This window comes from Anomalospiza imberbis, chromosome Z (genome assembly GCF_031753505.1).
Source record: "Anomalospiza imberbis isolate Cuckoo-Finch-1a 21T00152 chromosome Z, ASM3175350v1, whole genome shotgun sequence".
Taxonomy (NCBI): domain Eukaryota; kingdom Metazoa; phylum Chordata; class Aves; order Passeriformes; family Viduidae; genus Anomalospiza; species Anomalospiza imberbis.
The window spans coordinates 70,755,545-70,770,090 of record NC_089721.1 but is presented as its reverse complement, the minus strand read 5'-3'; the positions used below and the strand labels follow the sequence as shown (position 1 = coordinate 70,770,090).

Here is a 14,546-nt window from a genome sequence, read left to right as displayed (position 1 = left end):
ATTTTTCTTTATCAGAAACTATTAATTATCTCACAGGAGTGTTTTAAAGTAGATTACAAAGAGTAATTTTAAAGTGTTATTTTAAAGAAATTACAAAAAAAAAAAAACCTTTAGGTATTTCCCATTAAAAGTTAGGGAAAGTATTATTATTCACAGCAAACAAAACAAAACAAAACAACAACAAAAAGGGATTTTATCTGAATTCCAAATCTACCACTAAGTTGTTTCCTGGCGTAAAAGCTGCAATAGAATATGGTTAATTACTATCAGAACAATGACAAAACGACCATGTGAGAGCTTACTGCCCTTTATTTAGAGACTGACTACACATGGCCAAAGCTACCGCAGGAGAAGGCTTTTATTACTACCCTTGGTTAATCCTGGGAAAGTGAAAACTTCTAGTCTGTGATGCATTTGGAGTGATGGCACACGGACGCATTTGCAAAGACAGACTCCAAAACCACAAATTAATGCTGGAATGTTTGTGTCCGGGGCAGGATGGGTTTTCTAGGATGACTGATGGTTTTGAGGGCTGGCCAACAGGATGGAAAAAGTGAGATCTGTGCTCTGGCTAGAGAGGAAATCGTAACCTTGCGGTTCCAAGTCTCAGCTGAGAACCAAGCCTCATTATTCTAGATCCTTACAAACATGGCAAGAACATGAAAGCTACCCCGAAGCCCTGCAATACAATGAAAATAAAAATATAATGAATAAAGAGTGCTCAGTAAGGTTTGTCATGCACTTGCCAAAGGCTGAACTTTCCTCATAAATCCTGCCGTGCCTGAGTTACTATTATTACTGCTGGAAGGGTACAGAAGGATTTTAATGAGAACAAAGACTCTTAAACAACGCTCTATAAAACAAAATCTGTATGAGGTTAGCCAAAATCCCACGTAAAAGCCCACACCAGTGTGTGGTTAGCCTTGATTTCACCTGTTAATCCTGCAAATAGCTGTCCTTGGTTGACTCTGCAGAGTGCTGTTTGCTCCTCTTGGCAGGCACTGTGCTTTGACCTGCCATGATTTCCAGGTGCTTAAACTACAAGCCTGACTTTTGTGCTGCTATTTTTGCACCTTATCAAATGGTTTTCATTCAATTTTTCTTCAGCACTGCTACCCAGGAGGGAGGAGTTGCATTAAATTGCCCCCGGGGTTTATAAAACACACAGGCTAACGCCGGATTATCTGGCACATTCTTTTGCACAGGTGTCCCACCCCTCACTTGATGTGCAATTTTATTTAATACTACTCCAAGTGTTGTTGTATGCAATTGGTAACAGCAGCACAGTGGAATTGAACTGTTCAAGAGTCCTCTGTAATTTGCAATGCTGTGGTTAAACCATCCAGCCAGACAGCTTGGTCTGAAAAAAAATGAGTAACCTCACAGGGAGGACATTTCAAGGCTAATCCCAGCTCTTTAATTTTCAGCCAGAGCCTGTGGAAATACTTTGCTCGTGACTGACTCCATGTTACCATCTGTTTTGCATAGACAAATTTAATTGCAGAGATGTTCCAAGATTTAGTAGCTGTAAAACTGCTCAACAGAGTGATAAAGTTATTTTCAAGCTAAGTTAAATTGCAAATGTGTCTAGTGCTACACGATTCAGTTTCCTTCAGTATTTTAACCAGCCAGTACCTGAATATTTGAGGATGACACAAAGCATTTTCTTTTGTTCAGGTGGGTTTTTTTGGTTGTTGTTGTTTTTGTGGGTTTTTTGTTAGTTTGTTTGTTTTTGTTGGAAGTGGCAGACAGTTGTTTGTTACTTATGAAGTAAAATACCTTTACTGGAATGTCACAGATCACTCTGACACAAGATGGGACGTGCCAGCGTGTTCTAACATCTCTTCTCTCTCTGCCTGCAGCATTTCTCCTTCTGCTCTCCAAGGTTAACACAGCTGTAAAGAGCCACTGAGAAACAGCAGGGTTGGAAAAAAGGTGGTTTGAACTCATCAGGCAGCTTCTGCTTGAAGGTTCCTGCATCTCTTTGGAGCAAACCCCCAGTATTTTTGCCCACAGGGCCTGGCAGAATTAGTATTAAACCCTTCACTAATCCAGTCAAAATTACAAAAAAAAAAAAAAAAATAATTGAAAACAATGTTATTATGCCGATATTTGCTGTTTATTCAAAGTACTAAGTTGTTTATTGCATTAAACCAAGGGAACAGTGCAGGAAGAGTGCATTTGACAGTGCAGCTTTAGGCTTTACATGAAATGCTGAATGGCAGTGGTGCCACCTGGTGATACTATTTTAGTTGGAACTCCTAGAAACTGCACAGGAATAGGATTTCCCTCACTAAAAATGACGTTGTGTTGGGAGTTTTAGTATGGCTGTGCATGGATCTGAGGGGCTACCAGGGGATGCACCTGGACATGGAACCTCACGCTGGAGTTTGTTTTGGCTGCAGCTCAGCAGGGTCAGTTTTCCCCAGATCCCAGGGAGCAGGACTGTGAGGCAAATCTCTCAGAGCCACTCTCTCTCTACTGCCTTTAACTGCTGTCAACAGGGTGAGAGGGCTGTGAGGGCTGCTGGAGAGGCTGCTTTACTTTTATTTTTACATCACTATCAGCAAGGCAGAGCAGGCTGACATTTCCCTGCAGGCCTTCCCCGCTTTCCCTCTGTAGACCGGCTCACTACTGAGAGATCTTTAGAGGAAGATGTGTTGAAAAGTTTAATTTAACACGGCCTGACAGTTTAAATCCTGAGGGATTCCCTTTCCCCGCTCCCTGTTGTGTTGTGAGGTGCAATTAAAGCTGGCTGTTCAGGCAGGGTGCAGACAGGACTCCTGGAGACAGAAAGCCAGCGTTTTCTGCAAGAGACAGCAGGCAGACCACAGGGCAAAGAAATGGCTCTCAGGTTCCTTCTGCTCTCAGATCAGTAAGGACAGGGGTGAAAGACTCAGCACAGGCGCCCCTGGTAACTTCTGTTGGTGCAGCTGTCGGGAGTCCAGAGGAGCCCCAAGGATGGAGCACAGTCTGTCAGCTCCACGTGCACCTCAGGGCACAGGAAGCCTCCTGTACTTCAAGAGAAACATCCTCCCCGGGGCTGTTCGGAGAATGAAACATCTTCCCTGCTGCTGTTTCACCATTTTCTCCTTCCTTGTTAACCCTCAAAGCTTTGGACCTAAACACCGGCAGTGGCCTCCATCAACCTAACCCAGAGTTAACTCTGAAACTCTGGAAACCTTTGCAGCACGCAAAAGCAGAACAGCAGGAAGGATTTGAGGTGCTCCACTTGCTGCCTGTGTGGTTGCACTGGCCTGAAGCAGGGCTCCCACCCCAGCTGAACACAAACCAGCTTTTGGGATTTACGTGACCCCACAGGGCCTGTGTGGGAATTTTAAATAGTCTGGTGAAGAACAAGCACAAAGGTGAGGGGTGTCCTGCTTCCCTGTTTTAAAACAACATCACAGCACTCATTCTCTGCAGTGGGAGCCTTCACTCTCTTGCAAAGTGATGGGATTGACCTCGATAAAATCCTCATTTTTTACCTTCAAATGCGTGCTTGAGGTCACTAAGGTATGAACTCAACATAAGGTAATGTCATCATTCAGATCCACCTCTCCACCCTGCTCCAAGCAAACAGGAGGATCTAGAAAAAGCTGCTACAAACCTTCTCTGCCTCTTCACAGAATACACCAGGGTAGAGCCAATGCCATGGGAGCTGGCAGGGCATTTTTAACAAGTTTTGCCTGCCCAGGGGCCTCCAAACTCACTCCTGAGGTTTAAATATGACTAACAATGGATATGCAGAAGAGCTCTGAATGCAGCAGGGATCAAATACCAAAACTGATGAGATTATGAAGTTTGTCAGTGTTCTGTAGGACTTTAACAACAGAACTCATCCTTCCATTATGCTTTTAAACTTCAAATTTTCTTCAGTACTTTTTAGAGGAGTGTACTGAAGTTAGGGACAAACATGTCTTGCTTACAAAGCAACTTTGAAAGAGCCTAAGAAGGTTTTTTCCCAATACACTTCATGTCCCAGTGGACTTCTATTTTAATGGGAGAAAGATGAATTAAGAGAGTCCTTCTGTGTGTTCAGGGGCAAAATGAATTCAGATTTTCAGATACCACCGCTGCAGCTGAGACGCACCAGGGGCTGAGGCTGGGTCTGTGCTGTCTGGCAAGCCACTGCAAATTTTACAAGGTTTTACAATTTTTCATGTATAATTTCTTATACAACAACTGCTGTTTGTAGACCTATGAGAAGCAAACGTCCCTCCCCAAAAACACAAGATGGTTTTGGTCTTACACAAGACACACAAACTGCTGTATGCTCCACTGGTCCTGTGCAAATTCCCCTACAAAGGTAATTTTTAGATGGATGCAATAAGCATATTCACGTCAGGAATCAAATTCAGCGTGAACCTCAAATTCAGCATTAACCTGTTGAATTATGAACATTATTCCCATCCCATTAGAAAAAAACCAAACACCTTTGTTAGACAAGAGAGTTGTACTGAATTCACTTCCTTTATTGCAGTGACATCCCCCTGGTACAAAGTATTAACTGCAATAATTACGTTAAAACATTAGAAAAGCATTTGTGTGGGACAGTTACAGTACAGTGTCAAATCTTACATCCTCAAACCATGTGGGCCACGACCCACTAACGCTCAAATATTTTAAATTATTTTTAGTTTTTTTTTAACATATGTAACATGTCAGAACAAAGCATATAAAAATGTATGTAAAAGGAAACCTAAATACAAGTGAACAAATAAATAATTGATTTTCACCAGCTATTATTGTCTTTCTAAACCCATACGAAAGAACCTAAACTCTAAGAAGGTATGAATTGCCATGTGTAAGTGATTTAATTTTCCATGTAATTAATGATGATTGGAACGTAAGTAAATTTGGCTTCAAAAATCAAAGCAGGAGCTGGAGTGACTGCCACTAACTGACATCTGTTGCAGACAATTACCATTAACTGTTCAAATTTAAGTGAGCAAATAATCTTGGAGCTTGCCCTCATTTCTAGCATTAGTGGACTCCTGAGAGTGCATGTGAAAAAGCATCCTATGGTATTTCACAGACATGACCTTAACTATCCCCATTATGCATATTTAGATATACTTTATATAATTTTATACACATATATGCATGTATACACACACTTCATTTGGTTTCTGTGTTGTGGTACAGATCACAAGCAATGGTTTCCTGAATGGGCAAATAAACCTTTTTAAATAAGTGTACCTGTGCACGTTTTGTTTTTTTTTGTATTTTTTTTAAGATAGCAGCACTAAGTCCATGCCAAACTGTCCATCTGCTCAAAAGAATGTTACCCACAGAACAAGGAGAAATGTGGCAATGATTCCATATATGCACAACGTGACCACCTTATCCCCTACAAAGCACTGTAAAACCTGTGACATTTATGTTGGTAAGTTTGATCCACGTCCCCTCACCTGGAAGGAGACATTGCTTCGACCCCACACTGTCTGTCTCGTCTTACAATGTTTTATCCTAACAAGCTGCGTTCGTGCTGGCATCAGTTATCTCACACTTCGCAGCAAGACATGCATGTTTGTTTTCCCTTAGAAGTTTTGAAAAAGTGAAATGATTCCATAGTCTCAAATCCAATTGACAGAAAAAAGAAAAATTAAAAAAAGATAAAAAATAAAAAAAGGATTTTTTGCAGTTTACCAAGAACTTGGTGTACACTGCACAGTGTATTTTTATCTGTAATCAGAAGAAGATGAAGCTCTACCTTGCCACGCAATGATTATACTTTGTCCTTCAAAAGGAACAGCTGCATTTCAATTTGATCCGGTTATTTAGCAAAAAAAAAAAAAATAAAAACAAAAAACCCCAAACCCTCAAACAAACCAACCAACCAAAGAAAAAAAACAACCCAAAAAACCTTTTCTGTGCATCCTTAAATGAAAGTCACTCACCCACTGGTAAACTGATCCAGGAGCATGTCCAATGCTAATATGAAAAGCTTGTGAAATGTTTTTAGGCAATCCTTTCTATCCAAACAATATTAGGAATTTAAAAACCAGTTCACATTACTAACCTTTATACAAAGGCTCAAGTGAAATTTCTTTTTGCAGGTGTTTGCAGCAGACTAAATGATGAAGTTTCCAAAATATACAATGAAAGGGCGCACAAGACTGGCAGTTTCTTTATTGAACATAGAAAATGTATAAACTAGGATGTATGGAATAGATCAAAATTGGCAGACAATAAAACCTGAGTATTATTTAATAAGACTAAATTAATTTTCTGACAACTGAATGAATTGACCTAAAAACATCTCCCCTAAGAATTTAGTGGTCCGTTTAACCATTTGTTGAAAAATGCGAGAGAACTGCAGCTTTTACATTTCATACTGGATAGCACAATTCCACATAGTGTTTACTGTTTTCTGTTAGACAGCATCACATTGCTTTTATTATCCCCATTCAAGCCTTAAGTCGAGTTTTATTTTAAAAATAAGTTGAAAGTGACACTAAAACATAAGAGGCCAAGAACTAGGACAGGTCTTTTATTTTCTTCCAATTTGTATTAAGATAAGAAGCCTCAGCCAGCAAGATGAGCTTGATTCCACAGCAGAGCTAAGACTAAGGATACTACCCTCTGCCAAGGTAGGTAAAATCAGCTGTCTCAGACTACTGCCAAAGTTTTACACACTGTCAAGTTTGAGAAAAAGGACCCTCTCTACAAGCAGAACTCGTTTTAACTGTTACAAAACTTATTGGCAGTAACATCAGGGATTCGCTTTAGTTCAACTGACCTGCCCCAATTCTCACCTTTAAATCTAACAGATAAAATAATTAAAAAACAAAACAGAACAACCAAAAAAAAAAAACAAAAAAAAAACCCCAAAAAAAACCCAAAAACTAAAACAAAACCAAAACCAACTTTCTGACGATAAAAAACATACAGTACTAAGAACTAATAGCTCAATGGAAGACTGAAAAGCAGCATTCATTTTTACTGTAATATGGAATAGACTAAAAACTAAAGGAAGTCTGATCGAAACTCTTAGTTGAAGGCAGATTTTGACATTCTATATAAATTTACAAAATAGGATGTATGGGTGAGATTTGGTTAATTTCAGAAGGCACCTCAAGGCTAAAAGGCTTTTATAAATCTATAATCCTTTCATTGATCAAAAATACAACATTTTATTGCTGCTATTCAAATAGCAAACAAAAAGCTCGTCTTGTTCTTCAGTCTAACAAGGAATCCTCCCCCATTAAGCAAGATTAAATTACAGAAAATACAGAATAAAACTGAAGATGTCACAACTTTAGAAATGCAGTGACTTTCCTTGTGTGCTTTCAAGTCAGTGAAATAGTGAAAGAAGAGTCACTTTTTGCCTTTGTGATGTTAATGAGCTCTAGACCACGGCAGTCACTCTCCCCTGCGCACTGCAGTACCATTTCATCACGGCTGTGCCACGTGCAGCACTCTTAGGAATAGAAGGTGAGGACACTCTGATGGTTCCCACGAACGAGGAGGATTGGTGGCAGATCTTTAGAGAGAACTTCCAGCCAGGCCATGTACAGTGCACTGGAAACTGCCCCTTTCCGTGCCACTGGCAAGCTCCTGCAAGCCACAAGGGAAACAACTTTCACTGAGCAGAAAAACCTGGCCAGGTACAAGTCAGGTTGTAGTTAAGTATGACAGATGATTCTAGAAAGATCTAAATGTTAAGTCAAATTTCCTAATCTTTTTAATTTTACTTTTTTTCCCTCCTCAGAATTAATGACTTGAAAGTTTGTGTCTGCAACATCACAGGCATTTGTATCTATGTCCCCCTCAGTTTTGGCCTGTTAACACCATTTAACATTCAGGCAGCTTCATGCAGAATCCTCCTAAGCTGAGGACATTTTCCTCATCTTCAGCATTTTAAAATACAGCAGTAAGAAATCTACAACCTACAAAAAAATCTGCCTCTTGCTTCTTCACACCAAAAGCAATCCCCCAAAAATCTGTGAGCAAGATGACTACTTAATTTTATCTAGAGAGATCCTCTAGAAAAGGAAATCAAAGGAAGGACTTGAGTAAGAGGGAAGTAACTGCACCCAGGAGTAGAAACAATATGAGAATCCCTGAGCTGCACCACAAATGTGGGGGTGATCAGCTAAAGCAGCAAAATCAAAAGCACAACACTAAAAAGGACATTTTTTTTCCTTCAGCAGAATAGCAGCTCCATACTTATAATAAATAAATACAATCATCACTAAAATCTTGAATATGCCAAGGCAAAGACTTGTTCCTGATCAATATTTACAGTTATATTTCGATTTACAGCTCCATATCAGTTCAGGTAACACCACAAATTAAAATACTTTACTTACATGACAATTATGTTAGCTGTACTTGAATGTTCTTTCAGCAACTCATTTAACCTAATCTGCCGGTAAGTCTGTAAATAAAATTAAACTTGTTAGGAACAGCTTTTCTTTAGAAACCAGCAAAAATCTTTAAAAAATAAAAGGAAAACAGTGTGACGAACTGGAATGAGCAATTAATAAAAAGCAGGTACTTCCACCTCAGTGTGGAGACTCCTCATTATCAAAAACCTATGGTTGTAAGGTTGGGAAAAAAAGCAAGCAGCAAGCTCAGAATGTGCAAGTATGCCAAGTGCTACCCTATTAGAGGATGCCATTTATTTTCTCATGCAAAAAGAAAACACCTGATAAGAAATACTTTTGTGTCTCTAAGGTGCACAATAGCTTGGGAAAGACATCAAACCTTTAAAAACTGTAAGAAAGCATTCTGGCCCCTGCTTATACTCAAATGCAGAACCTTTTTGCCTTTGTGAACCATCTAAATGGTTCCAGATGCTACTTTTTATCTGCTATTCATAAAAACTGCTATGTAAGAGAGAGAATAACAGGAATTAACTCATTGTTATCACAACCACAACTGAAGTAGGAGAAGGAAGTTTTAACTGATGTAACATTCCAAAAAAAGCCAGAACCTTTGCTTTGTAAAGCTCAAGCTCATTATCTGTTATCCTCCATGGCTCATCCTCCTTCATTTTATCTGCAACTTCTTGTTCTTTATCATCCTCATGAAGTCGGAAGGGCTCTATCATTTCCTCAAAAGCTGCAATACTGGAAGGATTAAATGAACAAACATTAGAGCTGATAGGAGTTTTTACGTCAAAAATTATTTTCATGGTAACAGAAATTAAGTTTTATTGCTATGTAAAGATGAAGTTTTTTCCCCTGCCTGTTGCAGTTAGAACATCCGATCAGCTTTTTGCACACACAGATGTCTTGATTCAGCAAACAACTCACCATACAATCAAAGCTTTTCTCAGTTCGGAAATTTACCTCTAATTTTAAAAGCTGAACAGTACCATCCTTAACAAAGGGACAATAACTAGGAGAACTAACTTTGAAGGAGGAGGAATTTACATGTTACAGTAAAAATCAGCTATCAAGTCTCAAGAATGCCACTGCTGGTAGGATCCTGGCTTTGATCTTTTTACTTTGTTTCTTTTATCTCTTTCCAGTACAGTCCAGGAGCCACATTCAAATGAAAAAAGCACAGATATCTAACTTAAGTCTTCCTGTTGCACTTGTAAGTATATGAATACTTTGAATTTACCAGGACTTTAGAGCAAGAACTTCAGAATAAAACTTTCTGAAGATCAAGGAGGAATTAGTTTCTGCTGGAAAGAAGAACTCACGTTACCCTACTTTTTTACCTACATTTCCTCCAGGAAATACCCACATCACAAGCAAAACATCTTTATATCTACCCTTGGTGGTCTGTACTGTACAATGGACAATGGTCTTCACCTTAATCAAAAGAAAAAACAAATGTGATCTGCTATTCTTTGGCTGAGCAAAAAGGAGATCTAATAATAACATTATTATACAGCACAGCACCTGTTGAAAATTAATCTTCCTCCACTTGGTTTGCAGCTGTTGTTAATGCCTAAATGGTATTTAGAAATATTTTGGATATGTTGTGGGGATGTCTCCACAGAGACAGGAAGAAAAATGCTCTCAGAAGTAATCCATGGATCACTTCTATTAAACAAAAGTAATTCTACACAATTCTAGGATCTCAGATGTGATGCATAAATGGGTTCCACTCCATCAGCATTTGCACCTTTCACAGCAGCAGGGTCCTAGAAAATGGATATCCAAAAGCACTAGAGAGCCAGAAATACTTTTGTTTCCTTTGTTTTAGTTGCTCAGTGCATTCTATAAATTTAAGAAAAAAAATACTAAAAAGGGTACAAAAAGCACTCACACTAACTTAAGCATTTAGCCAAGTTCTAAAGTAACACTTCCAAATTTCCATGGTGTATCAAGACTGTCAGATAAATGCATGCCCATATAAAAGATATTTTTACAACTTCAGCATACTCAAGAAGGCCTGAAGGGAAAGGAAGATAATGGCAAAGGAGGATATTTTTAGATCATACACATTCTGTTCTAAATTTGTGCTGAAAGCCATCTATGCTTTTTTGAAGTTGAAAGTAAGAAATATCATATGTATGATCATTCCTGTGTACAGTTAAAGTCCCAGCAAGTTAAAAAAAGAGAAGGAAAAAAAAAGAAAAACTCAAATCAGGCTATTTCAAGACCAAGCTTTGTTACACTAAACTAAGACATTATGAGATTCAGATAATTTAAATTTTGGTAAACATCTCTCTTCTTAAAGAAGATTACTCCAGAAATTCAGGTGGGTTTTGTTGTGGTTTTTTTTTTTTTTTTTTTTTTTTTTTCCCTGAATTTATCATTAAAATCTAAGGGCCAGAGATTTTAAAAAAATGCAGATTTCTATATTCTTGGCAGAGTTATTGTTAATTAATTTCCCACATTTCTGTGAAACACTAAATAACACAGGATCTTCTGTACCATAACCTATGTAGGAAAGCACGAAGTGTTCTAAATTGAAGACATCACAAATTCAATGAACAAACAAGATGTGTTTTGAGACTTACTTTTCTTTCTTTGGCTTAGTATTAATATCCCCAAGGACCATAATATCTGAGAAGTCTATCCGAAATTTGCTGAGCAAAGTAGCCATCCTGCATCAGAAAAACAAGACTTTATACATGATCATAGTTTCAATTACTTCACAGGTTAAACAGACAGTTGTTTGGTAATAATAACCTCTGGTTTAAGAAACAGAAAAAAGGTATCTTAAATGTAACAAGGACAAAAATCAAACTGACTTGGCATATGACTATAAATCAACAACATGCTATGGGGAAAAAAAAAACAGCAGTTTTATGGCTTTAAAATAAGAGAAGAGCTCTCTCTTGAAGATGATCTCAGAAAATATTTGGAAATAATGTCAGATAGTGCAGGAAAATTAGTTTGAGGTAATGCATCCAAACACAATCTGGGGAAAAAACCCTTTTTCTTCAGAAAGGCAACAGAATATGATCACACCTCCAGTAAAGAACAAGAGAAAAAAGGCATTAGGAAGAGAAGTAATCCAATGTGTAACATGCTTTATTAGCATTTGAAATGGATTTTTTAAGGCAAACTTACGCTCTTCTGTCATGATCAATCCTGTTTATTTTTCCACCAATGAACACCCTGATCTTGCAGTCCTTCCACTTCTTCTTGGTTGTGATAAGATAAGGAATCAACAGTGTCAAACCTGTTATTTGAACAGAATTTCAGACAAATTTGGAAAATTGAACTTCGTTAAATAGTAGAGATTTTGTATTAACTGACAGATAGCTATTTACAATTAATCCATAATTACCCCAATATAGTTTTTAATCAACATTTAAAGGTTTTAAATTATAAAACACATTACCTCCATCATCAAAGAGCCACCAGACATCAATATTGCTCTTGCCTTGTTTCTTCTGGAACTGAGAACTGGCATCAAGAAGTCTTTGGTCAGCCACGTTTAAAGGAGAGGATGAGCTCTTTGAATCTGGAAAAAGTATATGGTAAAATTTTGGTTTTGAAGTGTTTTGCTTAATCACTTTGAAAATCATCAAATGCAGTTTAACATTTTGCAATATACGTACTTTTAAATTGAAATTTTCCTTTACACCCTCCCAACCCAACTCCAAGGTTTGACTGACTGAATATAAACTGAACTGGCTGTATTTAGGGTGTCTAGAGACTCCTACTTTCAGCAGCTGAAGTAATTTAGCAGGCATCTGAGAAATAAAGGATGTGTGAAGTCCCTTCGCAGACACTTGCCTGGACAATTAACTTTGCTCCAGAGCTTTAGGCCATGCACTCTGCCTCTTGCAAACGACAGAATTCCCCTAAAAATATGTAGGTAACTCATTTTACAAGTAAATGTGATGTCCTAAGCAATTCTCTCCTTAAATCCAGATCCCCTTTAAGCACGTGTTGAAATTAAAAGCTACTTATGCATACTGGGCCCTTCTGCAAAAAGTACTGTTTTGCATAACTAAGTTATTTGATTTACTGAGAACAAGACAATAATAGCATTTTCTCTTAGAATAATACAGATCCCTTTTTTTGAACTGCAGGATAAAAATCCCTAACTTCTTTATCTTCATTAAAACCTCAGTCTGAGCAAGAGCCAGGAGTCTGACATTTGTCTCTGTACTTATTTTATTAGGATTTTTTTTAAATTTAGAGCACATCTGTGACTGATTTACATTAATATACGACTTTATTGCATACTGGGACTTCTTCCAAACTGCCATCTTGTGCTTCAAGATATAATCTCACTTTCCATTATTACAACACAAAAGCTTCTAGCTGCTGAAATTACAAAGACAGTGTCAAAACAGTTCAGATGAATTGTAGTTAAGGCAAAAATACCTGATAAACTCAGAACAAGTAAGTGAAAACTGCTTAGTTAATTTCTCAAAATGCAGATTTGGAAGACTACTTTGCATTATTTCAACATGTTCACCTCACTGGGTAGCTGTACTAAGCCTTAATTTTGAGGATTTTGAATTATTTCCAAATAACAGAGCAATAACCATGACTTTGAAAGGTACACTGATAAACTGAGAGCACTTCCACTACACCATCAGATGGTATTTCCTGAACCAAGCAAGGACCCAGAGAGGCACCTGAGACCCAGAACTGAGAAAGCAGAAAGGTCATGAATACCTTTCAAATGTTACTTTATGAAATGAGTTTTTCAATTTTTTTTTTAATTCCTACACTTATGCACAATCCCTTCTCAGTAGCAAGTTCTTCTGGGAATTTTCACAATTTTTTTCCCCCCCCCCCATAGCCTAGACCCTAAGGATGAAGCATATTCTAAAGCATATATGAAGAAACAAATGAACATTGCATGGTTGGTATTTTCCTCTATGGTACTTAGGTGTAGGAAGAATTACAAAAGGAAAACTAAAATCAACAATGTGAAAGAATGATTTAACACAAAAAGATGGAAAATGCCTGCCTTTATTCAACAGTGGTTGTGTTGGAGTCTTTCCATCCTCATCCTCCTCTGGAAGGTTTTTAAAGATACGAAATAAAAAGGTTAATTTCCTTTGTGATATTAATGAACACAATACAAATGTAAATTTTAAAATAATTAGAAAACAAAGATGTGAAATGAAGCAGGGTTTTTGCACAGAGAAAAGCAGACAAATGCAGTCTATGAAATCCTAAGATTCATTTGTACTTCAAAAAATTATATATACCTCCACTACCCATCTAACTATTAAGGCTTTTGCTTTATAAGAAAAGAGTAAAGTTGTTTACTGTCATGTCAAAGTATCTTGAATGATCTGAATCTGTTAATATGCAAATAATATTCTTGTCTGAGATTAAAAAACCTCCGTAACTTTAGAAGCCTTCCCATCACTTGTAAGATGTGGGGCACAATCCTCAAGCACTTTTTACTATCTCTCAAACTCAGTAACAAAAAAAAAAAATTCCATTTTAAGTCATTGCCTACCACCTGGTTTATGTAGGGGACTAGAAACAAATATTTATTTTACATACTGCTAAGATCTGACCCAAAGTACTTAAAGAGATTAGACACCAACATCTATAAAAGCATAATACTTCTATCCCACAGACAAAAAAAAATCCCCTAAATAATCCCTGGGCAAAGAGAGAGAGGAATGAGAGGGAGGAAGAGTGAGAATTCAAGGTTCATTGCTAACTAGCAGTTACCTTTGCGCGGAGTGGGAGTTCTCTCACTGGATGATGGAGCAAAAGCTATGGAAGTGTCTGTCTCAGACTTCTTGCTATAATCCACTTTTACTATAACATCCTTGGTGCAGGGAGACTTCTCTTGGGATGACAGCAAATCTTTGTGAAAGCAAAAAACCTATTAGAAACCACTGAATTGTTACAAATAGCATCAACAGAGGTATGTTGATATGACTATACTGAGTCCGTTTAAAATTAATTACAAGCTGCTGCAACCGTTAGACAACAGCAAAGAGGGCGGGGGGGGGGGGGGAATAAAAACACAAAAATATTCTGTAAGAGCACGAAGGGGCTCCTCCCTTGAGCAGAGCTGTCATTTTCTGTCACTTTCCCAGGCTGTGGTAGCTGATTGCATGCCCAGAGTCTAAAAACAGGGCTAGGTAACACTGTGGAAGTACAACTAGAAGAGGAAAAAAAAACAATCACTTGGTGAAA

The 14,546-nt window shown here is 37.9% G+C and overlaps 1 protein-coding gene across 2 annotated transcripts in view; it reads right to left on the bottom strand.

The window, feature by feature from the left end:
* Positions 1-4,454: 4,454 nt before the first annotated feature.
* SLC12A2 (solute carrier family 12 member 2) overlaps positions 4,455-14,546 on the bottom strand; it is a 54,079-nt gene continuing 43,987 nt past the window's right edge. The window contains exons 20-27 of one of the 2 annotated variants that reach the window (XM_068177541.1): positions 14,073-14,210; positions 13,351-13,398; positions 11,761-11,883; positions 11,487-11,598; positions 10,931-11,017; positions 8,945-9,080; positions 8,319-8,386; positions 4,455-7,563 (exon numbers count right to left, since the gene is read on the bottom strand). In XM_068177541.1, the coding sequence (XP_068033642.1) occupies positions 7,428-7,563; positions 8,319-8,386; positions 8,945-9,080; positions 10,931-11,017; positions 11,487-11,598; positions 11,761-11,883; positions 13,351-13,398; positions 14,073-14,210 (848 nt within the window). In that variant the 3' untranslated portion in view covers positions 4,455-7,427. The remainder of the gene's footprint in view (positions 7,564-8,318; positions 8,387-8,944; positions 9,081-10,930; positions 11,018-11,486; positions 11,599-11,760; positions 11,884-13,350; positions 13,399-14,072; positions 14,211-14,546) is intronic. The other variant, XM_068177542.1, reaches the window with a different exon arrangement.